The sequence below is a fragment of the Triturus cristatus genome, chromosome 9 (genome assembly GCF_964204655.1).
Source record: "Triturus cristatus chromosome 9, aTriCri1.1, whole genome shotgun sequence".
Lineage (NCBI taxonomy): Eukaryota > Metazoa > Chordata > Amphibia > Caudata > Salamandridae > Triturus > Triturus cristatus.
This window is the reverse complement of record NC_140592.1, coordinates 87,006,326-87,032,870: the sequence shown is the minus strand read 5'-3', so window position 1 is coordinate 87,032,870 and position 26,545 is coordinate 87,006,326. Positions and strand designations below refer to the sequence as shown.

The window sequence follows — 26,545 nt, the reverse complement described above, 5'->3', positions numbered from 1 at the left end:
GGTTTCGGTGGCATGTTACTGTGCGGACATGAGTCTGCGGTGTTGTCATGTGGTACGATAACACAGAACACCAAGACCCTGGAGACAGCACTGCTTCCCTCACCCGACATTGGACATCATGCATTAGGGTACGGCTGCATGGAATCTTTCCCGCCCTTTTGGTTTGCACTAGACCTCACTTCCTGTGATGGTTGCAGGACAGGAAGAGGAAACTGAAGGGCATTCTTAAGCAGATAGGGAGGGAATGGAGAAATGTTCGTTTTTGTATGCACGTGTATGAGGCATTATCGGTCAGTGTCCATGCTTGCAAGCGCGTGTGTTTGAGGCATGTTCTGCCGTACTCGCCGAAAAAGTGATTTGACGCCTCATCAGGGGTAGTAAGCGCTATAGAAATACTATTACAATGTGACATCCTGTGTGCACCTGCCTGCTTGGGCATGTTTGACGTGAACTGGAAGTAAATCCTGTGATGTCATCAGCACGGCGCCCCCTTGTCCAATCCAATCTCACAACTGTGCAATTCCCCCCAACAAGCGAGACTTGGCTGTGATAAATACCTGGATCCGGGCTCGTGCGTTTCTCCTTCCTCTGATAGAAAAAGGGGTTAAGAAAGCAGCGGCAGCAGCAGAGCAGGGAAACAAAAGGAGAGAGGTGAAGCGAGAGTGAGGCAAGTGAAGGTAACAGAAGCCCCGCCCACCCCCAGAAGCAGCAGAAGCTCAGGTGCAGAGTGAGCTAAAGTGGGGCGTGAAATCAGCCCTGGTGGGGGCTCTGACGTATGTGCACTATAAAAGTATTAGTAATAGAAAGCTGCACCGGCACCACCGCTGCGATGGACACCACACCGCCAAACACAGCTATGCTAAATGACTTGAGCAAAAATCCATAGAAAGAGGACTACAACGGAAACAAATGGCTGAACACCGCAGAACATGTCGGTTGAGGCAAGAGCTGAGCATGCATGGACGCCATTTAGGGGTCGCAGCTGCAACCCCTGGTTTGCCTCTTGTGACATCTAGCACTACTTTTGTGACCACCTGGACTCAGAGGAGGCAAACAAGGTACCAAGCAAAGAAAATAAACACTTTTCAGATGAACACTGTTTACTTTCTGTAAATCCAAGAGGTTTCACTTTAAGGGGAATGTACACAACAGAGAATACATTTAAACAAATTGAAAAATATACTTTTTTTTAAATTGTTGCCAAAGTGCATTATCGTGAATATGTGAAAAAAATGTTTTTAAGCAATTGTTCCGCAGGTGTGATTAGTTCCTTATAAGGGGTGATGTCAAAACGTATTAACAATAAAAAGGAGTGAATCAAGCCAAAAACATAGTTCATAGGCAAATCTTAACCTATAACAATTAGTGCTAGAGGGCCTGACCACTACTGTTTTTTTAATCTCTTTTTTGTGCATCTCACTGTGATTCCGCTGTACTTTTTCTCTTTGAGGTATAAAACAAGAATTTTGTGATGAGAATTATGATGCTTTTATTAATATAAAGGTCTTGTGGCATCATGTCTGGGCGGTCAGGGTCAAAAGTCACATGATGCCACTTCTTCTGATGTCACTGAGGTCAAAAAGTGCGTGTGAGGTCACTGCTGCTACCCCTGGCATTTGGGTGAATTGATGCTCATGTGGGCATGACGTGGGGTCTGAGATCAAGGGTAGCACAGGGTCTTAACCCAAGCAGAAGACTTCCATGAACATCCCAGAATGCACTCTGTTGTGGCAAGCATGCCATCAAACATGTCTACTGGCTGCTTCCTGATCCCATATCTTGATGTGATTGAAATTTGAAAAGAGGAATGGAGTTGTACTTTAAATAACATATTATCATACTCACCTTGTAAACTAGACCTTACTAAATCCAAGAGCAAGTCTTAACTTAAATGCACTGCACTATGAGGCTTCCCCTGAACAAACCTTTTGCATCCCACTGCTAAGCATTAATGCACTTCCTACAGTAGATATGTTGCGCTACACAATTAATGAAAGAATGCTTGCACAGCACTCCTGATATACCCTTTAAGTGATGCATGCTGTGAACTGCACTACTGTACTCACATTTAATTAATCATTATATATATCTTAAGGTTTCCCTTTCCACAGCACTACAGCCCCCTTTGAACCAATAATGTTTCCCAATAGACTATTGGGCTGTACAAGATGTTTCCCACTGCACCCTGGAGCTTCCCTAGGATTACCAAATGGTTTGTGCTGTTCTAATCAGGTGTCCTTAATGAGGTGAATGTTTTGTGCTGCACCATGAAGCCCTCTGTTTATATGTCAGTGTTTTAAAAGGCACTATACAGCTTTTCTGCAGTATAAGACATTGCCGGCACAGCACTACTGAACCTGCTTTTTACTGATTCATTTTTTGTGATTTGTGTCTTTTTCACCCCATGGCATACCCCAACGCACTCTATGTGCGGGTGTTTGCCGGGCAATGGGATCTCTTGCACCTTATTTTGTATTTTGGGGTTCTTTCCTGTCGCTGTGGAAGATCAGCATGCGATTGCATTTCTTTGGGAGGGGGGGATGATGGTGGCTAACTGTGACCCCGCTGTGAATGCGCGCTTCTTCCAGCTGCCTGTGTTTTTCTTGTTACAAAATGCGACTCCAACTCTCTCCCTGTGCGAAGTCTGAAACCTAAACTAGGCCATGAATTCCACTGGGAGCTTCTGAAGCTATTTCTGTGACATATTCTAGTTGTCGATGGTTCAGAGCATTATATAGGACAGATTGAAACCTCTGAACAGAAGCTAGGTTGGCTCTTGCGCATGCCTGCTTCATCCCATTGCTTTAGGTGCACAGTTGTTTCTAGACCTCACTCTAGCCTAAATCTGGAGTTTAGAACACTTCTACAAAAAAAAAGCCCCCGTCTTAAAGCATCCTGGGAGACGTAATTTATTAACTTGAGGTAGGAACGAAAGAGATACAAGAAAGTGCTATATAAGGACGCACTGCCATCAAACTTAAAGATTCCTACAAGGTTGTAAAGAATAAAATAATGTCGGTGGGGCATAGTCAAAAGTTTAGCTCTCGGACGGGAAAAACATAGGGAGTTTCGTAGGGGGCTTCTCAAATGACCAACCTCTATGGAATGGGATAAGCTTTAAAGCACGCATTCCTGAGCCCGGTGGGGATGCTGGCTCTCAATGAGATAGTACACATTGATCACATTGTCCAGCATTGATTATGCCTCCGGGGATCTATGTGGGTGAAGGCTCCAGCACCACCGTTTTGCTCACTAGGTACGTACAGTACTGCATTGAACTAGCACACTTCCCCCCTTCGGATTAGGGTAGGCGGCTCCACTCTGACACATAGAGGGTGTTAGTTTGGCTTGAGATCCTGGTGGGAGGCCCTTTACAACAACTCATTTTTTTTTTTTCTATAATTGTATTTGCTCTGTTGTGAAAGAACTCAAGAGGCCAATACCCATAGCATTTATATGTAATATTGACTGCACTCTGTCATGTACATTTGCTAGATGGAACCCGTCCTCCTGTAATGCCTCCTGCTTGTCATAGTAAAGAAAATGCAATAAAGTTTGTGTTAATAAAATAGAGATAAAAAGATAATAAGATAAAATAATGAATTTGAGCAGTTGTTCTTTTGGACCAATCCCAAATTTTAACAGGTGCCGAAACACGCTTGTTAAACCCGCATTTGTGTTTGTGATTCAGCAGGAGGAAATGTGCATGGAAATGGACCTAGAACTGGGAAAAACATGCCGAACTGAACCTGATAATTCACAGTCTGTCGTGTTGATCCAGATTTTTTGCCTGAATGTCCATTAATTTCAGAGATGATGCTACCCTGAATCAGTACCTCGTCCTCCAGTAGATTCATATGAAATTACCTGCACAGAGTTCTCCTTTTACACTAGAAGTGCACTTGGGCTGTGGGAACCTTCAAGGACATACAGTGAATGAGATGCAGTGCCCTCACTATGTCAATATCTCTTTACAAAATCTATCTTGTTCAAGAACCCCTTAAAATTCCATGTCCACGGAATCCATTTTGAAAATGTTGCTAGGCCCTTGGTCAAGGATGCAGATGAGAAAGTGCAGAAGATATATCAGTGAGCTCACAATAGCGTTGAGCAATTATGCGAGCCTAGCCCCACGGAGTTCTCAATTCTAGGCCCACTAGTCTTGCGAGAACGGCTGCTGCATTGTTAAGATTGTCTTAACATATAGATTCAAGAGAAGAACTTGCAGATGATTTGCTTTCCTGCCATACGGGGGTATACCTAATGTAAAAAAAACTGTGCATTCTAAAGGTTTAAAAGAACTATCCATACAACTTGACAATGTATGCTAAAAAATAATCATCTAAATGGTGGAATCTCATGGCCTTTAAAAGAAGCATTAGAAATGCAATAGGTCTCACATTTTTTGGAGCTAGAGCTATTGGCACAGCTCAACAGCTACCGGACAGAAATTGCCACTTTGCAGGTGCCTAACAGAGCATTGCTCTGTGAAACGGCCTGAAATCCTAACACGATGTTGATACCCTACAAAATAAAAAGGCATATCAGGATGACCAGACTGAACAGCGGCCCTATTGGGATACAGGCAAATAATGAGTGAAATTGCCTGGGCGTGACCCAAGCATGCAAAGGTGGGAGAATCAGCCCTAATGCACCAATAAAAACCCAGTATTTCTAAATGGGACAGCAACGAACAAATGGCAATTCATGGAAATGCCAAAAGCCGATAGAGGAGAGAACAACAGGTCTTGCAGACAGCGCAAGCGCGCTGCCTAGGCTGGACCTAATAATTTGGAGGTAAATCGCATCTCTAGAGATCTAAGAATGAATATCTTTCCAGCAGTGGAGGATCTAAATGAGGCAAGTGCAAAAAGATGGGAATGCATATTAAAAAGGATATAACTGAGAACGAATAATGGGGCAGATGTGATATTCATATTTTAAGGTGTTTTCATTGCTTTTAATATGTATCCAAGTCTTTTTAGCCCATTTTGACAATATACGTTGCCAATGTTTCTGCAGCTATGATGAAGATGTCTCCCCGCAACACGAGTTGGCTGCATATTGTTATTTCTGTTAAAGCAATTCTATTGAACACTGATGAATGAATTCAATTAAGTTATATGTTTCAACAGCTTTATATCTTTTTGGATTTTTATTAAAGGAGCAAGAAGATTGAAAAGAAAATTCTGGATTCATAATAATTAATTGATGATATACTTTTGTGAGTTTCCCCAATGTTCTCTCAATATGTTTTTAACAATGACTGACATCAAGGGGTACAGATGTCTATTAGACAACTAGCACACGGTTGTTTCTCAGATACTCATTTATCTTACATATTGGTCCACATGTTGCTCTCTGAATTTCCAGCTCTACCCACGCCTACGCCCTCACATAGTTTTTTCCTATGGGCGTTAGTTAGCAACAATAACTCACCATCATTTTGCATGGAGGAACATGACAGCATTCCTTGCTTAGCTTTTTTTGTGAGTTCTCTGAAACCATGTCACTCTGGTAATTTGGGAGCATTTAGCTCCCAGGAGCATACCTTGTCTCATGAGTCGCTGAACACAAATAACACTTGCATGAAACTTTGCTTGTAAAAGTTCCAATTTTCATTTGGAAATAGTTCTCATGTCAAACTATGGACACTTTAAGTACTTTTCTTCGTTTTTGCAAGTATGATAAGATTCTTCCCTTCTGAGATATTAGGTTCAGCTTTCTTCATACTGTTTCTAATCTTTCCCAAAACAAGCTGGAGAATTATCCAGGAGATAATATCCCTTGTGTTACTTGAGTAAACCAAGCAAGAGAAAAATGTATCATTCACATATGAACACACACGTTCTCTTAACTACTGATAAAACAACGTCCATGACGTCATTTTCAGATATTAGGCAACAGAAGTTTTATTTGAAGCCCCCAAAACATAGCATTTTCTCTATTTGTTTGAGCAGTGCAAAAATAGATGTGTACATATGTTGATGCAGCAATACAGTTATTGAACATGGTTGAGTCCACGCTATACATACTCAGGGGCAGTAGTACCCCAATACTACTGTGCCTCTGCACTGGACCCACCGCAGGGGCATGTTTATGCAGGCTGGGGCAGGCCAGTGCTACCTCATTCTGTGTTTTTCCAATTGGTCATGCATAGTTCCCGCATTCAGGAACTGCATGATCGAAGCTTTTAAAAATATATCTCCTCCTTGGTAAAGTTTTCATGGAATTTGAAAGGGGTGGGGAGAGTCGAAGGGTACGATGGTCCAGCCAAACATGGAATTAGTCACCTTAATTACTGACTTGGAAACAGATCTCTTTCCTCCTGGGCAACTGATCAGACAGATGTCAAATCCTCCCATCCAAGAGAGCAATGAACAAGGGCAGTGAGACAATCAAACTGAGGAAACTACTACATTCGACAGTCTTTTAGGTGCACAAGCAGTTTTAGCATCGCTATAAGCCTAATTGTGCAAAATCACAGAACCGACCTGCTCGATGAACGTCGAGGCCACCTCAGCTCCATAAAATCCAGTGCACGTGTTCTATCGACTTCCAGGTCCAATCAGCAATATGAACTTCCAGGGCAGATCTCTACCATAAACTTGCAGATGTGATCTGCTTTGCAAAATTCTAAACGAAAACTGCACCCCACTCTGAACGTCCATTTCATGCCAGACGACTGAGCTTCCAGGTAAATCCTCCTGCCTGAATATCCAGGTCACATCTGTTTCATGAAGTTCTATTCCATAAGCAATACGCTTTATGAAGTTCCAGGTCAAATATGACTAATACATTTCCAGATCAAATCTGCTGCTTAAGATTCCAGAGCAGATCCAAAAAAAGATCCAGATCGTATCTGCTGCGTGGTCTTCATACATCTGCACCTTGTCCAGTCAGATGAAATATTTTCTTTGGATCTTTCAAATAAATGCTACTCTGTGGAGTACAAGGTCAAACCTTTTCCATGAACATCCAAGTAAAACGTGCTCCTGGATCTTCCAGATCAACTCACAAACACCAGGAGCTTCCAAAGCAGATCTGCTCTATGAACTTGCTGGTAATATGTGAATTTTCTAGTAAGATCTACCCTACAAGCTGTGTGGCCAGCCATGGCCTGTATAGGGCGCGCTACCGGGGCGGTGACGTAGGGCGGGGGAGGGGCAGGGCTGGGGTTTGTAAAATGCGGCATTCGGACGATTTCAGGTAAGTAACGGGGAAAAAAAAAGAAAACAAATTTTGTTGTGCGCGCTGCATCGCATTTGGCGTTGCAGCGCGAGCAACGAAATTCGGGTTTTTTTCCCGTTACTTACCTGAAATCGGCCGTATGCCGCATTTTACAACCCCCCACCCTGCCCCTTCCCCGCCCTACGTCACCGCCCCGGTAGCACGCCCTATACGGGCCGTGGCTGTGTGTGGCTGAGTATCCACTACAAACAAGTGGCATATACATTATTATTATTATGTTGCTGGAATTTGCTAATCCCATGTTTAAAGACTTTGCTGCAAAAATGGCAAAAGGCTTTGTCACTTTCTAGCTCGGCATGGATGGCATTGTGCTAACCCTATCCTTAAAGCCTCTGCTAGAAAAACAGACATTTGAGGTGAGCAGATTTGGAGTGTTGTCTGTATTGAAGAGTAGTCCATATAAAGGAACTGCACACTACCTAAAACTTGAAAACTACCCAGGGTTCAGTGCTTCCTTTTTTGCATAATTTATGTGGCACTCTAAACCTGAAAGGGCGTTGTTTTGATATATACTTACGGCTTATCAAATGCATAGAGATTCTCCTGAGAAGTATAGGAGCTCTCTTCTTGGCATCAAACATTACACTTTGTTGCTCTCAACCTAGAATTCATACGATGGCGGAGGCGCCTACAGTGCTATCCATCTTTCTAAAGACGACTGCATCTACAGGACTGACAGCCTCACCAAGGTTAATGAGATACTGGTTCAAGCTGAAGAAGGCAGAAAGCATACTGCAGCCAAGTGAGTGAAGGAGAGAGTGAGCATTAGGGGCATGGAGCAAGGGAGCAAGAGGAGCCAGCACAGGCAGAAACCATCCCCTCACCATCTTAAGCTGCCACTCCCGCCTCGCTGCAAGTACCTTTATGAACTCCTCCATATTGCCGTTAAACAGTTTATAGTTATAAATTGAACGAGGCCTAGGTCTCCTCATTTTCTGTGGCTTAGGGGGTAACGATGGGGGCCTGGGAAAAACGGAACAAAAGAAAACAGTTTTAAGTACATGACTGGCCAATGAGCTTGCAGTGTGTGAAGTGAAATCAAAGTTACGTGTTCTGCTTGGTATCTGGCCCTTATCTCCATTGTCTTCCAAAATGGTTTTCCATGAAATTTACCTTTGCATTTTCTTTTTACCTGCTCCCTCACCCTTGAAGGATTAGACTTGCATAACCTGTTACTTTAATAACCACCATGTCCTTTATTTGTAATTGAAGAACTGTGGGTAGAATGTAAACAGAAAGAGGTTTTTCTCTAGACATGGAATCCAAGACTCATTGTTCCTTAGCGCTGATGTTGTTGCCTCCTCCATGCCCAATCTATTTGTTATGATCTTAAATGTTTATTCTGGTTAAATTTAGGTGGACCTCCCGCACTACATATTGACTAATTTGGAATTAAAGTTACAGCAGACTTGTGCTTTAATCTGGCTGGTTTATAATACAATTGAAAGTGGATTTAGATTCATATCATTTTTAGTCTAGTTGGACTGAAATCTGTAGTGACCGTAGAATAATATCTAGTGTTATACTTGTATTTAAATACATAAATAAGTATATTTAAATACATTGCTATCTAAGGTGCTCCAATTTTACGGTCAGGGTCCGAGACAGACCTTACTTTTCAGTATGTCACAATGGGAACCTTCCCTCCCTGAGAACAGCATTAAGAACAGAAGCCATAATGGAAGCACTTACCAGTTGCTGGAGATCTGAAAACAATCTAGGATTATAAAACACAAGACATACCCACAGTTGGTCAATCCCATCCATTATCATGCTATACAACATGCCACTGCCCTGAATCTTTGAAAGCAGCTTGAGTCACTGAGACAGACTGCTCTTTACAACCACTTGTAGTAAACTAGTTTCGATGACAGCTGCTTCGTAAAGGATTATTTCGCTGGATTATGTGGACGGTAATTTTTGTTGACTTGTTCTAAATTTATCAGCAATTCTAGGCAAATTCTTTGACTATAGGTGGCCGAGAAATAATATGTGAAGTCCTCCACGTCAGCGGAGATGTTTAATTATGGTTGCCCCAGTGGCCCAATCAGAAGCCGGAAACTCAAGCATGAGTACTTAAGCTCTATTGAATTATATGATGAGGGAGTCAAGTGTCTTCCTATTTTTTTTTAATTCATAACATACCTAATCTGTGATACACAAGTCTTGCTTATCCCCACAGTGGCAGACTGGCCTATATGAAGTCTATTTACTGACTCTGACCCAGTTCTATGGGCATTTCAGAGGATTAATTTTGTGTAAAACATCCCAATTTCCCAAGGGCCTACTATCGCTCTTTCTGTCCTAGCTTAGTGTTTGCTCAATTAGGTTGACTGTATCTAAACTTTTTCCAAGCTTTGCTCTGTCTCCTTACTCTATGCTTTTACATGACGTTATAACTAACATTGACTGAACACGCGGTGCACTTTTGCTCTACCAGTGTAACGCTCTTACCGTGTGGTGCCATATTCTGCTCGTTCACCTGGAAAAAAACAAAATACTACCATCAGATCTCGTGTGCACATATGGATTAAACAGGCTGTGTCTCACCCTGAACCCTAGTTGTGGGTTATTCACATCAGCTGAATATTACTTCAATTTGAAGGAGAATAGGAAATCCCTGAGGAAGCAAGTTCTAGACCCCCCCCAAACAAATCTTAATGACATGTAAACTGCTCAGATTTGGGGAGAAAGGGGAACAACAATATCTGATAACAGAAGTATTACCTCTTACTTTTTCAAGACACTTGTATACAAAGCATTGTCGATGTGGTGTTAAAGGCACAAATAAATTACTCAAGGTGCGTCTGATGTGAAAAACACACCTGAGCACTCTCTGAAGTAGCGTTCACTCATTCGTAAACAACGCAAGGCTGGGATGATTTTAAAGCATGTGCATCGAAGTACTATTTCAAACATTCTTCAAGTCATGTGAAAACTACTCAAAGCATGAGAAAAGGGCAAAACAATTGCACACTTAGAATCTAGTCGATGTCATCGAAGAAGTACATTAGGGGTTGTTTTCGCATCATTTGTTACCTGTGATTTACATTCTTGCAACCTCCCTGGACGGCTTTGCAGCTGTTGGCAACTAACCGGTTTGACTCCTGACATTGTAAAATTAAGTATGCTGTTAGTTTATTCTAGTTTTAGTATCTAGGTATTTGTAGGTATAACTAACTTCTGTTTAGTAATATAATTTAATTTCAAATTTGTAACAAAAGACGTTTTATAAAGCTCCAAACCATCCAGAACACCGCAGCCAGACTCGTCCTCGGAACCCCACGACACAAGCACATGACCCAGCACCTACGAGACCTACACTGGAACCCCATCGAGAAGAGAGTAACCTTCAAGCATACAAATCCCTCCACAACATCAGACCCAAATACCTCAACGAAAGAGTCTCCTTCCACATACCCAAAAGGAACCTCCGCTCCGCCGACCTCGCCCTGGCCGAGTCCCCACACATGTGCAGAACCAGAGCAGGCAGAAGAACCTTCTCCTACGTCACAGCTAAGACCTGGATCGAGCTCCCAGTCACCATCAGACACTCCCCCACTCTGCACACCTTCAGGAAGAGCTCTTCGAGTGACCTGGAGCTGCCCCCCTCCTCAATCACCCCCAGCGCCTTGAGACCCTCACACGTCACAGGTGAGTAGCGCGCTTTATAATCCCCTGATTGATTGATAAACAGTTTAATGTAAAGTGTTTTTAAAAAGAAGCCTTCAATGAGCCATCATTGGCTTTAAGAACTTCTGATGTCATTTCCTATGCTGTGGTAAGTCATATAAAAAGCCAGGTAATGTAGCTCCCATTACCTCACTCCTTTGGTTATGATGAGATGAGGCTAGAATGTCCATGATCTTCTGTTTAGCTTTCAATGCCTACAGAGTGTGTCTCTTCTTTATCTGGTTATCTTTGTTACCTGGTTCCCAAGACCATAACCAAACACAAAACATCCATTGTTCATAGCCCAGTCCTCCATATTGCCAGGTGAGAAGATTGGAGATCCTTCTGCCTTACTTCAAACTACGGACAATAAAAAACATAGCTCCTTCTGGAGTTCTGGAAGGACATCCCTCTGTCATTTCAGAAAGATGCTACGAGCAGTGTTCTTCTAACAGCTAGTTATGGGAAGCAGCTTTTTCAATGCAACCGTTACAACGCATGCAATTACATCGCATGCCGTTGCAACGCAAAAGGTGTGCAGCAGTGGGTAGAAGGTGTTGGATTTAACTCCAACACCTTCCCTACTGTTGCTCACACTGGAGTTGGAATAGAAAATTAATCTATTCCAACTTCCAGCGCTCCCCCGACAGAAAGTCGGGGTAAAGTTTTGCGTTGCAACGGCATGCGATGTAATGGCATGCGCTGTAACGTCACATATTCGCTAGTTATACCAATTCTATTGCACTGCCCTACAGGGCTATATGTCTTTCAGTATGTTAATTCTGTTCTTGCTAACAAGATTTGCACATTTTAGCATAGTGGCGCTTTACTGCACCTGGGCAAACACTACTGCACATTCAAGACGTGAACTACACTGCAGGAAGTAGCAAGATCCATCGCATACCCCTGCCTTGACAAAGGAGTGCTTCCATTGCGCAACCGGAACGGTGGGGCATCTATTCACTGCAAGGGTGGTGCATGATTCTTGTTTATCACATAGCTGCCATCTTGTTGGTAAATCTGACCAGGGGCCGCTCCTCCATTAGGGCGGAGGAGCGTTGCCCCACTGCTATCTCGCAGTGCGAGAAGCAAAAACATAAAATGATATTTTAAATACTATTTTATGTTTCTGCTTCTTGTGCTACGAGAAAGCAGAATGGTATGCCTGTTTGGAGGCGGGAAGGTGGGCGGGTCAGGGAGGAGAGGCTTGCCCAATGTTATGGGCCCTGACTGTTTGGTCTGACCTCTGAGGCCGAACAAACCAGTCATGCACACTCTGCATGCAGCCTACATAGAGAAATGGCCTCCCTACAGGTGCCCGGCTGGGCGCCGTCCGCACCAATCACTACGCTGCCATTGCAGCGTTGTGATTGGCTTCAGGGCAGGGGAGGGAGGATGCCTGCTTCTTGTTCAAGGAGCAGGAAAATGCGGGCTCGGGACCGGCCAGGAGTGGAGGCGGCGCGGGACCCAGTAAGTGAAGTTTTTTTATTTAATTTTTAAATACCCACCCCGAATCTCCCTACCCGAGAATCATGCGAGCCATGACTGCATCTGACCATTTCACACGCATTCAAACGCGTACACAGGACATTTGAACTACTGCTGCACACTTTACCTGTTCTACGTGTGAAATGGGCACCTTTTGATTTTCTTCCTGTATCCTCTTATCTATAGTGCTGTTGCCATAGCACTGGCTGCACAAGGAGGTTCAGTATTATTTACTGTATCGTAACCCGTAACACAGGCTGCTTGTGTGTGTGAAGAAACATGCGCTGCTGCTGCCGCTTGTGACATGACTGTTGTGTGCAGGTGAGGTATATCAGCAATGCTGGGCACCACTGCTCCTGCGGGCTGCTGTCCTGTTCCTTGCTCCATGGTAGTTTACACCCTTGCCACCAGTGCTATACTAGTATTGTGCACCAGTGATGCTTTGTAAATACCTGTCACTATACAAAAACAAAACCAGTTGGCATTGCCAATGCTTATTTTCAAGAGTAGTCCTTTGCTCTTACATATTCCCAAGCGTAAAGTAAGAATTAGCTTTGTAGGTGCGTTCTACACGTAAAATAAACATTAACACATCCTCAGAGTCGCATATGAAGAAACCCAAAGCACAAGGGAAATGTAAAACACAGAAACATTGCTTGTGAACAGTCACTCTGACATGTCAACCAAACATCAAGTGTGCAAGGTTCTAGAGAATGGGACAATACTTGGAACCTGTAGCACACACACCCCTAACCTGCAGGTTACAGGCGAATCACTCAAACTTGCTGAAAAGCGGCTGTGGTTAAGGACTAGTGTAGTGGGCAATAAAGGGGTCAGTGGGGCAGAGAGCATTATGTTCAATAAGGCCTAGTTAGGTGAATGACTGTTTTACATGCATGGCCGTGGGATCTCCAGGTTAAAGAAATAGAGGAATAAAGGTAGGATCCCTGCTCATGTGAGCGAAGCTTGCCTTTTGTACTTATTCATACCTCCCTTCCTGCATAACGAGTATTGAACTCACTAGGGGAAGCGGGTGTGGACTGCCCGACCGGAAATCCTGCACCACTGAAGACCCAGAACACCCAACGGCCCACCCTTTGGGAAGTAAATTCCACCCGTCTGCCCAGGCCTGGACTTCTGTCTATTTGTTCTATCACTATATTGCAGCAGAAATATCAGCTGCTGAAAATACTGCATCGCATACATTGACCTCACTACTACACAACAAGATGCGTGGATGAGGAGTTTATACTATTAACTACATACTAACATCGATGATGTAATGGTCGGCAATGTAGTGGATGCAATACTTTTGTAGCTCGAAATTTTGCTTGCCATTTTGTGACACACAACCCCTACTGGTCACCATTCTCCTGCGTTTCCAGGGCTCTAGAGTCGGAGGTCTGCCGGGTACATCGGGGCTGCCAGCTCCATCCTTGAATCCCAGAAGAAACTAAAAGCCAGGCTCACCCAACAGACCCCAGGCCATCTACGTGCCCTCTTCCACGGGCAGGCGCGCAACACCCATGGGACTCACAGGGCTTCAGCCCCCTCCCCCCCCCCCCCGTCGTGTGTGTCAGCCCGGGATGAGACAGCTTCCCGGCGCACACACAGCTGCACCCGAGCACTTCACGGGTCTTAAAAGACCATTTGCATGTTAATGAGGCCTCGCTGTTGTTTCACCCCTTCTAAGAGCCCCTGCAGCTACACTCTGCCTATGGCTTAAAAGATTCAGCCCCCCCCCCCAAAAAAAAAATTCTTAGCCCCCCCCCCCCCCCCTGAAATTTGGCTCTAGTTGCGCCTCTGTCCACGGGCCACAATATAAGCTCTCGGGTGATATGCACCCCCTGCAATAGAGAATAACATAACATAACTACGCGAAGGCCCAGTGAACGCCGCAGCCGCGGGGGCTGGAATGAATCTCTTGAAAAATGACTTGCAGTGTGGTCGATTCGCGAGTCAGGACGCAAAAGAAAAGACCCACCTCCCGCGCCCCCCACTCTGAGACCACCTGTAAGAAAGAGTCCCCCCAAGCAGGTGAGATGATGGATTTGACGCCTCACTGCGGACGCTGGACTTATACAGTCTCCCCTGACACGTCATTCTAAAGACCCCGGCCCCGCCCGTCTAGGAGTGAGGAATGGAAGCTCCGCGAAGCGCCGGGCCTTTATCCGATGATTAATGGCCCTGCGCTTCGCAGAGCACCTGGGAGGCTGGAGAAGGCCCGTTCAATGGCAGAAGAGACAGGAGGCCCCAGGGATGGACCCAGCTGGCCCGGGCGCTCGTGCCTTCTGCCTGCGTGGGCACGTGCGTGTCAAGGCCGGCCGCGGGGAGCAGCCGCGCTGAGGTCTTTCCGGATGTTTCCGGTATTTGATTGATGAGGCCTGGCCTGGGCGCGCTAATATGGACATACAGGCCCGTCTGCCGAGGATCAGGGGTGGATACAGGCGCTGGAACCCCAGTGCAGCGAGAGGAGAATAGCTTTGAGAAAGCGGGGGTTGTGGAAATGTTTATTAGCAAACCGCAACGAGCTGGAGAAACTGGCACACAGGGGCGTCGCGAACTCACCCCACCCTCCTTTAGCAGATGGGGCGGGCTTCCTTAAAGGCCCACTCCATAATGCGACATTTTAAAAGGGGAAAGTGGGAGATTAAAAAAAATGAATGGGAAGAAAGTATTTCTCACATTGACTTCTATTGAAAAAGAGACAATTTCAGACGGGAGACAGCGACAATAAAGTCAATATTGGCTTCAAAAATCGGAAGTCTCCCGCCTGAATCATCTGGTCTATTGGCATGTATGCTCTCTGCAGACAAACGCTCACAATGACCCTTCTAAGGGAGTACTGGTGTCAACACGAGAGCAGTGGGAGCAAGGAAGAAAGGAAGATGGGTAAAGAGGGAAAGGGGAGAAGGAAGAGTGAAATGTAGGATGAACGGATGAGTGGGTGGATCAATGAATGGGTGAAGGGATGAGTGAATGGAGACAGGTGAAAGGATGACAGAGTAAAGGGAAATCTGAATGTGGAAGGATGGATGCCTTTATTGATGGATAGGTAAGTCAAAGGATGGATGTATGGGTGGATGGATGGACTTATATAGGAATTGATAGATGTGTGAATGAATGGATGGATGCAATGGCCTTGATGGAATGGGGAAAGCTTGAATGATCGATGGAAGAATGAATGGATGACAGAATGTGAAGGTAAAATGGTGGATAGCAGCAGGTGGATGGAAGGGTGAATGCATGAATGGATAGATGCTTGGATGGACGAGATAAGGGAACTCTTCTAGGGAGGTTCGGGATCAATTGCTTCGTTAGCCTGGTGCCATCACAGCTTTGGTAAAAAGTGAGGGGGGGGAAATTTTCTGACTACTCCCTTGCTGATACACCATAACAAAAATAAGAAGGTGCAGTACTTAATTTGTTTTTTTCTTCTGCAGGCAGACCTGTCGAAAGCTTATGTGGGCCTGGGTCCAATAATTTGTCCGGGGTTCACTAAAGCTTTCCCCTTGTAAATAATGAAAAAAAAGTCTCTGGAAAAAGAACATTTGTTTGCCACCATCGAGTTTTACGACTGTGCTAGCTACCTTATTGCAAAGGAACAATTCAGGTCGTTATACATGTATATATATATATATATATATAGAGAGAGAGAGAGAGAGAGAGAGAGATAGAGATATATAGATATTATAAATACATTTGGAATTCATTAATAGTGCAGGCCACAGGGCAAGGAGCCTCAGCTGCCTTCTCTTTGTGACGGCCCTTGTTGCTGGCTGTGGCCGACAAGACACATTTTTTAGGGCCCAGGTCTTATTTTTTATCATCAGACTTTGACCCAGAGTAAGAGATAGAAAGGTAGAAAATGGAAAAGTTGGAAGCGAGTGATAGGAAAACAATGGAAAAACGAAAAAGCAGCAATGAAAACCAAACTGCAGTAGTGAGTTAAGGAGAAAAGAACTGTAGAGTGATGGAAGAAAGAGGCATGAGGTGGAATGAACTCTAGGCAACTATGAATTTCAACCATCCTGGCATTCAGCAGCGCCAGCTCTTAATAAAAACTCTGGGTTTCTGCCTCCAACCCTGAGACTGGGCTAGTATGAATTATTTAGAATAGTGCTCAGTGTTCAACAACAAATGGCTGCCTTTTGAGGATTGAGGCCCATTAATGGTCTCACCGCTGCAGCAGGGATGTCTCATTGCCACATTACAATCAGTAAGTAGCACATCCTGTCCTATTTTATTCTTTACAATCCGTTCTTTGGTAGCTTTTAACTCATAATGTTAAAGGTCAAAAGTACAAGTACCCGCCTGCAAAGCCAAAACAAGAACCAGAATAGAAAGGAAAATAGGGAGTGGGCAGCAGACAGTGCTTAATTTGTAAAAAAAATAAGTGTCAGGGCTCTCGTCAGGAGGCCGCTGCAGCTTGCACCACACACTGCCCCTGCTATGCTGTCAATGATGGTAACAACTCACCTACTCACCATCACACTCCTACAAGTTTGACAATTCAGACTATTTCAGGTCCCCAAAGCTATAAGAATGGCGTGAGTGGCAGGTGATAGTCATTTTAATGCACATTGAATTGATAATTAACTGTAGTTGAGGGCGTCCGAAAATTAGACAGACATCGCAACCTTGTGGCAGACTGTCACAAGCGCCGGTGTTGGCAATTAAGTGCCGGTGCCGAGCCCCAGAAACCACATGCTCAAATTAAGCACTGGCAGCAGATTTTCACCTGACATACGGCAAAGGGTCAATGCAACAGGCAGAGAAAAACAGTCAAAAAATACACATAGTGCACAGTTGTAAACCTTGTGACAGAAGAGTAACTGCATTTATGTTAGGTATTTGTTACAGCACAGCCCTGAGGGTTCATATTATAGTTGAGGCAATGCAAACATGATGCACTATACACAGAATGGGATGGTGTGTGGCGTCTGCTTGAGACCAGATCACGGAAACAAAGCTGGGAGAGGTGGCTGGGTGGGACATACATTTGAGGCAGAACTAGCCAGCAACCACAAGAGGTGTTTTTTAGGCTACATATGTCCACATTAAATGATGCAGGGAAACACATTTTTTGGTCACAATCACACCATTTTTAGCTATGCCAGGATTCAAGTCAAGAGACTAGTTTCCAAAGTCAGAAACTTTGCAGCCTGATCATATTTGCAAGTGTCTTATGCCTTGGTCCCTAATATGCCCCTACTCAGGAATGAGTTGCATTTTTTTGCAGTGGTTGTGTCCGAAATCTCATTGCAGAAATCCCTGCAGCATCTCCTCTATTAACATTATGCAATACTCCTCCCAGCCCTCACAATAGGACACTCAGTCCCTTAGTAATGTGCAGGGCTGGGCTCAGCTGCGGAAAAGCAAAATCTGCGCAGTCCCCGCGTTGTATATGACTTCTTCGTGACGTTTTATCGTAGCGGCATAGCAAAGGTGCACTGGACCCTAATAGAAGTATAGAAAATAGGTCCCACTCCTGTTTCAGTGGAGTAAACCAGCCATGACTGGCATATAGAGGGCACCTTACATTCCTTGGCCCCACTGCCACTGCACCTGCTGCACTATTGACAGCTGCGCCCGTCTAAAAGGTGTATTTTCCTGTAATTGTTAGCACTGTGTGCACCTGATGCTAAACACCACAATATCAATTCATGCATGGATTGCAAGTTTGCTTTGCTTGTTTCTCTGAGAGCTCTGGGAAAGGACTGGGGAATCAATCAGGATTCATAAAGCACAGCCAATCACCCAAGAGGGTATCCAGAGCTGTGCTCTTCCTTTGAAATACAGAATCGCAAACAGATGATCACATAAAATGCCCTACGTCTAAATGCGTTCCTCTGTTCCAAACGACCATTAAAAAGGCACATTTGGCCAACCACTCTGCTTGTTACATCGCGGCCTTCACAAGCCACCCAGGCGCGTTATATGAAGCATGCTGCTGCAATAAGCCAAGTGTTGCTGTTTGAGAACCTTATATGCTCAGGCTGGGGCTGCTACCAAGAAGAGCTCTGAAAGCAGCCTCTTTCTAGGTAATTTGCTTCCCAAAAGCTAGCTGCCTGAATCGAGCAATGTCATAGGTTAGTCTAGGCTGTAAGCCTAGCAGCAGGTCCTGAATTGTGGCTATATTTCTGCAGATGTTTTCAAGAATAAATTCCCAAGAATTTAGAGGCCTGGATTTTCAGCATGGATGTGTATGGTGTCTATCTGTAAACATTGGCTTCAGCACTTAAACACATATCTTCACTGCCTGAGTAAACAGGGCCTATGTCTACTTTTTAAAGTCTGTTACACATTGTCTCCTCTGCTACGCACATTCTCCTTTATGGCCACAATACCGGCTGGCAATATCTAAATTGTCTGTCATGTGACTGACTCTGTCCCAACCCTCCGGGCCTTTCAGAAGCACCTTTGTAGCTCATTATAGTCAGTCTATCTCAATCATTAAACTTGAGTGGCGTGGCATGATACAATGGGATGGGAATCCAGCACTTATGATACAGAACACATTGGAAGGTCCACGTGCTAAAACATACAACTCTGACCAGCCAGAGGTTGGCTCCACAGGCCCTGGTTTACCTTCCTACACAGCAGCCCTTTTGATAGGTTCAAATCTGCTGGCGTTTCTTAAGGGGGAAACGATCTACAAGACTAAATCCACAAACTAAATAGTCTGCTCTGGTCGTTCACGCTGCTCCACCCAGAAATGGTCGCAATCCCATCTTCAATCCTAAACTAATGGAGGAGGCAAGTCTGCTGCGCTTGCAGGCTTGCTGCACTCGTAAGACGACATTGTGAACGAAAAATTGCTCCAATCTAAATTCTATAATTGTTATCTGTAAAGCGCGAACATATCACCCCTTAAGGGTTTTAAGGCGCTGGGGCCATCGGGGAGATTAAGTGAGCTATTTCCCAGAGTCACATGATGCTGAGTTTAGCTGCCGCAGGCGACAGGGTTCAAACCATGAGCATGTGCTATGGAGTCAGCCGCTCTGGACACTGCGCCATACCTCTCCCACAAATTCTGTTTATCTGAATATTGAGTTTACATTTTGAAAGTCATTTTTGTTGCACCTTGGTTTATTTTAGACATGCAAAATTCTTTGAAAATCAGCTCAACGTGTGGTTTTGTGAAGGGGGGCCATTCTCGGAGGGTTAGCTTGGTTGGTCATTCACCTTGCGGCACACCACTTCACGTAGCCACAACTCACCTTCTCCGAGGGTCTGCTTCAGGACGTCGTGCTTGGCCTGCAGCTTTGTGATCAAGTTACTGCCATTCAGGAACTCTTTGAATTTCTAGAAGAAAACAGAAAGTGTCTCAATACAGTGAAGTGTTCTCGAGAAGATGACAAACCGCACAAAGCATTGTCTTAGCTGCTGAAAAACCAATATAAAGGGTCTGCTGTACAGTTTTGCGGCAAGAAAAAATCCTCGTTCAACATTAGTAAAAGTTTTTTTAATAATAAATGCAGTCAAATCCAAACAATCTGTGTTCAAATCATAATAAGGAGGCATTACTTGCAAAAACTGTTATTTACTTACGGGTTTTGTATAGCGTCACATGTTGAATGGATTACCATTAGGCAATTTAATAGGCATCCCGATACATCCAAGATATATTACTTCCAGTTTGCATCCATTTACTCAATGCAGCATATAAATCGCTGCAGAGAAGTCAGAGGAAGTCCACAGTATTCAGTGCCTTAGTTCCAAAAAATTAATGCAGGGAAACAAAGGTTTTATTAGGAGTCTGCAGCCGCTGAATGCTTGGGGTGCCAAATACCAACACTGCCTAGTCTTGACTCCCCCTCATACCTCTTTCTTTCACCTCTCTATACTCTTGCGGGCTCTTTTTCATCTCTGCTGTCTCCATTTGTCTCTGTTTTACTATCTTTCGCTTCCTCCTTTTTAGGGCTCGCACCCTGCGTTGCAGAGCGCGGCACTGCTCACGCAGGCGAGAGCCCTTTTGTAGGGAGTTTAGAAACGGAGCCTGGAATCACACACGCTCGTGCGTGTGCTTTTCCTTTTGGCATCCGCGATTGGCCTTTGAGTGCATATTTTTCTCAAAGACGGCACGCAATAGGCCAAAGGCGGACGCATTGCTCCACCCATGGCCTATTGGTGTCTATTACGCGCACCAAAGGCCATGTGATTTCAATTATTGTGCCCAGACACGGGCGCGATAATTGAAAACACATGTACGCTGTGGCACGCGCGCACACCACTCGCGGGCTTTTTTTTTTTTTTACAATAGCGATCGCTTTCGCGATCGCTTTCAGTGCCCCTTGTTGCCTATTGTTTTAGTCTTAAATGCCTACTTGCTCTAAACTTGTTTAATGGGTTTGGGACACTTGCAAGTGAACATCGGTACTGCACTTCTCCAATACAAAATGGTCATTGCACAGCATGGGTATTTATGCAACTGTGTCTGACATCACAAGTGCGCTGGAGGAAGGAACGACCAGCCCCAAGTTGCGCATCCACCTTAACTGTCGGCCTTGCAACAGTGATGGAGTATAGATCATGTGCCTATGCACAGCTATGGGGTCACGCAGCAGACCAGTCTGAATCAGCTGCCTCACACCAAGGCAGCAATCAAACATGTCACTGAACGCCCGTCATTAATATTGGAAATCAAATGGCTCCCTTAAGGTCTCCATACAGCGAAATACCACCCGAGAGACAAATTCAGTTACACTTCAGCCGACAAATCCAGTTACAATCCAGCCAACGCCTGCAGAACCATTTCCAGCTTTTCCAAAATTTCACGGGCTCATGAAGATCTCAAGGTCCCTCCAGGACCAAGACGGTAAGATTAGGCCAGCAAACCTTACCTGTGGGATCAACTGCAGCACCAGAAAGGGGGCTTGGTGGTCACAGCCTGACAACCTGATGGCGGAGTTGTCACTTGTTGCTAGTGTTATAGTCAATAATGCAGCCAAAGCAGACAACTGGTAAATGTCTAAGAGTTTTAATGAAGTTAGAGGCGAAGATAATCAGACCACCAACCAGTCACTCACATAAATGCAGTTATTGGCAGTGCATCATATGTACTGCTCGAGGACTTCAGTGACGTACATGGTGACTGCATCATGTTCTAAAGGTAGCATAAAGGTCTGATACTGGCATATACGCTATAGATAACAATCCGCAATTTAAACTGAGTTTGTAAGTAGCATTTGCATCACAATTGCTTTCACAATAGGTGTTTGTTATGCTGCAGTTGAAAAGGGATGGCAATGCTGCATACAGTATAAAGTGTACTTAAGTTATGTAAGTGAGTAACAATATGGAATAACATAGGAAGGGTTCTTTCTCCTACCGCCCCAATTAGTGGGCAGCAAACTGAGGGGTGAGTCTAATGAATTCTAGCTGTATGGATATTTAGATACTGTAAACATTCACTCAAGGGAGTCTACCACACGTTTGAGGTGCTGCTGCTCAGTTCCTTCTCTGGATGCTTAAGGAAGTCTGTCGCTGTCAAAGTAGTACCTGTGCTGTGAATTCTGCTGATTGGGCTATAGTTAACCATGTGTCTGTAAGGAAGCTTGCACTTGTTGCACATGCAGGGTACTTCTGTGGTGTAATGGAAACTTACACACCAGTGGCACATTGTGTGAGTGTGTGTGTGCATTTGTGTGTAGCATGCATTACTGCTGCAGTGTTCTGTGTGTCAACTAAGCTGGTTCTGCAGCAGCCGACGCTCCGCCTGTATAATGTGTACGAAAGCCCCACACTGGTCCTGGCCTAAGCCAAAGGGATTCGAACGCTGCTGCCAATCATTTTTATTTTCTCTTCGCAATAGTGAGGCTGGGCAAAACCTTTTTTACTATACCAAGGACAAAACTATTCTCTTTATCAACGTTCCCCAAGTAAGGCATTGAAAACATTGCTTCCAAGCCACAGAGAAAGACAAGCATTTGCAATGCAATAGGTCTCGCATTACTGAAAGTTAGAGCTATTGGCGTTACAAATAATCTTTCTTTGATCTTTATTTTTTGTCAACAAATATACCAACAGTAGGATAAGTAATAAAAGAAAATCCACGAAAAAAGGCAAGGGTGTAGTACTATAGGCTGTTACTAGGTGCCCCTGTGGATTTGAAAAAGGACCTCTAATAGCCATATAAGGATCTGCATCCGTAATGCAAATATAAAGAGAAAGACTGCAGATGAGCATACGTTTCCATTTGTTTTTCTTGAAAGTGAGATTTGTGTTACCTTGAGTTTAAAAAATGCTCTATTAAAATAAACAATGGTGCTTTTTTAAAACTCAAGCTAACAAATATCTCACTTTTAATAAAAATACATGGAAACATATGCTCAGCTACAAACTTTCTCTTTATAATTGCATTAAGGATGCAGTACCTTGTGCGGCTAATAGTGGTCCTTTTACAACACCACAGCGACACCTACTAACAGTCTGTGGTACTGCAATTTTTTCTTGTTTCGTGGATTTTATTTTATTATTTATGCTCCTGCTAGGATATTTCTTGAAAAAAAACGGTATCAAACATTATCATTTGCAACGCCAATAGCTCAAACTTTCAGTAATGCGAGACCTATTGCATTGCAAATGCTTGTTTAGATTTCGCCTGCACAGCCCTTGCCCTGTGCTTGAGAAATCTATTGTTTTTAATATAAAGTTAAAAGGGACATACATCTGCCTCCTCTCTTTCCTAGCTTCTTATTGGTTCCTGTGTGTACCACTTACCTTTCCTCCATTTCTATTGGCTGTAGTATATTTTCCTGCATTTACTAAATGCTTGTTCCTCGTCTGCTTCTCTTATGAGTTTCCCACCACCAAAATACTGTTAACATCCACTTTGATGGAACTATATTTTCATACATGTTTGCCTTTTACTATTGCAGCATATTAATATACAAATTTATCACCGAAAGAGATTAAGTGATTTGCGTAGAATCACAGGATGTTGTGCGGCGCCGAATCCCAGCTCTCGAGTCAGTAGCTCTGGCCGCTGAGCCACATCCTATCCACTCCCATGTTATCTGTCAGGGAGCTCTTTACTTCTCCCGGGCGATGATTGATGAACATGTTTTTATTTATTACATAGGCAAAACCGATGCATTACCTTTCTCTCTCTTGCTCTGGGCCAAAGTCTGATCATGAAAAATGAGAACTGGTCTCCATAAATGTGCACTGGTGCTCACCACATCCAACCCTTGTAGAAATGAAGCCCTGATAGTATCACTCCTGCAACAGAGATTCTCCACTCACTCTTGCCAGAGGAGATCAAGCCTTCTTCTGGGACGTGGACAAAGTTTTAAGTGACTCTCCCTTCTTCCTGCTTAGGTGTACAGTGTCATTCTTTTAGGTCTGTTGAGGCTCGGCGGATGGGTTCCAATGCATGAGGCCAAAGAAGGCTTGTACTCTGAGCCAATGCAATAATTGACTTGTCAGAGTGCTGCAGTGCAGTAGTCCCCCGCGGCATTAAGATGGCTGCTGGTCTTACAGCTGTAGTGTCGTTGGAGACAATCGATGGATTTGTCAGTGAGATTAACGGACAGAGTTGTAAAGTAATCCATACGGCTGTTGATTAATGTGTTTCTGGAGTTCTCTGATTGCAAAGCACACCTAAAGGTCTTCTTGTTTTATTTGAGGCGGGGCTGCCTCTTAGTATGGGCAGGAGGTATGGATAAAGGTTGGAAAGCTGTCTGAATTGAGACCTTTGCATTCACTGCCTGGAGGTCTGTCTTCGATGAGATGTGTTTATGGAAGCCACCTCCCATCCATATCTGGATGTCTCTGAGATATCACTCCCTGACTATAAAGCTAGTTAATTTGAAATGCAGTAAATTGTTGCTTACATACATATACAGATGCATTCTGGGCTTCTACGTTGTTTTGAGAAGCGAGGAAGCTAAAACTATTGGGAAAGTCCTGCATAGAGTTTACCTTGGGGAAACTGTGAAATGGGAGTACATATACGACAGATATTGACCCAGTCTCCGTTTCTAGAGCCGCGTAGTTAAAGAAGAGATAAACAATTTGCACGCGCTGCTCCTACTGACTGCAGGCTGCACAACAGGATCATGCAATCTACATTATCAAATGTGGTCGAAGACTCAAGCCAAATCTGGGATTGACTGATAGATTTATTTGATTTAGATTTTTGTAACGCGCATCAGACTAGCAAGTTACAGACCAAAGAGATATGCTTTCAGGTGTTTCCTGAATAGCAACCAAGGTGGCATAGAATGCAGAGATATGGGCATCTTGGTCCAGAGCGTGGAAGTAAACAATTAGAAAGATCATTTGCCAGCCTTTGCTTTTCTTATTCGAGAAATGACAGTGAGGAGCAGAGGCAGACCTAAGTGAGCGCGATTGCTCATGGGGAAAAGATACTCTTAATACAGTCAGGTCCCTGATGCGTAGTAGCTCGAAAACCAAAGGATACAGCTTTAAAAATACACCTTTTTAGGTCGAGCCTGGGCAGCGCATGCTCTACTCTGCGAGGCATGCTGTATTCCACTATGGACTTGAAGCCCCTGCCCACTCTCCGCCCATGTTTATCATTGGCTTGTGTCATTGTCCTTCATAAAGGCTGGATACAGATTCGTTAATAGGCTTGTTAGTCCCGCCATAGTACAGCATTGTCTTCATTTGTAACCTCCCAAGAGGACTGGCCCTTTTACTTTGGTTGTTACACGGTCTGTCTTATAAGTCTGGAAGCACTTTTTTCTTTAACGAGTTTCACCTACTGCAGGCACGACATGCTTTCTTGCAACGCTCTTTCACTTTCCAAGCAGCCCAGGACAATGGCGTCCGCTTCTTTGAAATGCAATAGGTCTCGCATTTACAAGAGTTTGAGCTATTGGCATTGTAAATGACGATGCCTTTTATTTATGTGTTAATTATCAAAACAGATAAATAAAAGGCATTGTCATTTACAATGCCGATAGCTTAAACTCTTGCAAATGTGAGTGAGACCTATTGCATTGCAAATGCTTGTTTCCACATGGAGCCAATGGAGCTTCTGTAAGTGCTGGGGGTGGACACCATTTTTTTTAGACCTAAGAATAGGCCGGCGGTAGCATTCTGCATCGCCTGGAGTTTAGGTAATTATTTTTAGGACAGAGAGAGGTATTTAGGGTTACAGAAACCCCGTGTCTTGATAGAATGGAAGCTTGGACTAGGGTTTTCCAGCAAACTTTAGGCACAAGAGGTAGTGTCTTCTGTAAGCCCTTCAAGAGAAAGAAACACATATGTGGTCTTGGAGATTTGTTTAGGAAAAGTTATGTTGGTATAAAAAATGATAGCCAGATATCTTGCTGAAAAGTTCAGCGCAGGTGAAGAGCCACGCGAGGCGAGGTAAGCTACCAATAAGAATTGCAAACTGAAAGGTTGGTTAAAAAAAACAGCACCTCCGCAATGTTTGCTTTTGAGTTTGAGGGAAGAAAAGTCTTGCTTCAACCTAACAATAAGATGTGTTGTCTGCTTATGAAAGGCAGATGAAACTGATAGAGGATGATTTCTGCCTGAGGTGTAAGGTACAGATTAAAAAGCACAGGCATAAAACCGATCCCTGAGGGACGCCATGTGGTACACGAGAGGGATGGATTTAAAATGAGGTAGGATGATGGAGTGTGATCTGTGGAACAGAATAGAACGTGGCCTTTCAAGAGCACGGACTTGCATCCTTATGTCTGTGAGGCGGGATGGAGTGGTAGACCATGGCTAAAGCTGCCAATAAATCCAGTATGAAGAGGACATCAGAATCTCCCGCATCCAAGGAAAGTCTGATCTCTTTAAGAACCATCACTAGGTCAGATAACATACTGAAACCTGGTCGAAGGCTCAACTGATTCGTGTTGTAGTAGTTAAAGGCCTCTAAAAAAGAGGAGTTTCGAGTTAACATAAGATTCAAGAATTTTGGTAGGGACACGAAGCGGAAAAATCTTCCAGAAATTGAACAGACATTGGCGATCAGTGGTGGGTATTTTCAGTAATGAAGTCACTAAAATCTGCTTCCAAAATCAGGATGTATTCCTGATTATACTATAAGGTAAGTGCTGGTACTACTGTAAGGACCAGAAATGTTTATAAAAAATGGCAGGACCTGGGTAAATGGGGGATCCAGATTCAAGTCTGACCAGCTTGT

The 26,545-nt window shown here is 44.1% G+C and overlaps 1 protein-coding gene across 3 annotated transcripts in view; it reads right to left on the bottom strand.

Annotated features, from left to right (window-relative positions):
• SRGAP3 (SLIT-ROBO Rho GTPase activating protein 3) overlaps positions 1-26,545 on the bottom strand; it is a 444,353-nt gene that overhangs the window by 68,381 nt on the left and 349,427 nt on the right. For 2 of the 3 annotated variants that reach the window (XM_085624484.1, XM_085624482.1), the window contains exons 10-12: positions 19,635-19,719; positions 9,706-9,733; positions 8,112-8,214 (exon numbers count right to left, since the gene is read on the bottom strand). In XM_085624484.1, the coding sequence (XP_085480610.1) occupies positions 8,112-8,214; positions 9,706-9,733; positions 19,635-19,719 (216 nt within the window). Of the gene's footprint in view, positions 1-557; positions 589-8,111; positions 8,215-9,705; positions 9,734-19,634; positions 19,720-26,545 lie in introns of all 3 variants that reach the window. The other variant, XM_085624483.1, reaches the window with a different exon arrangement.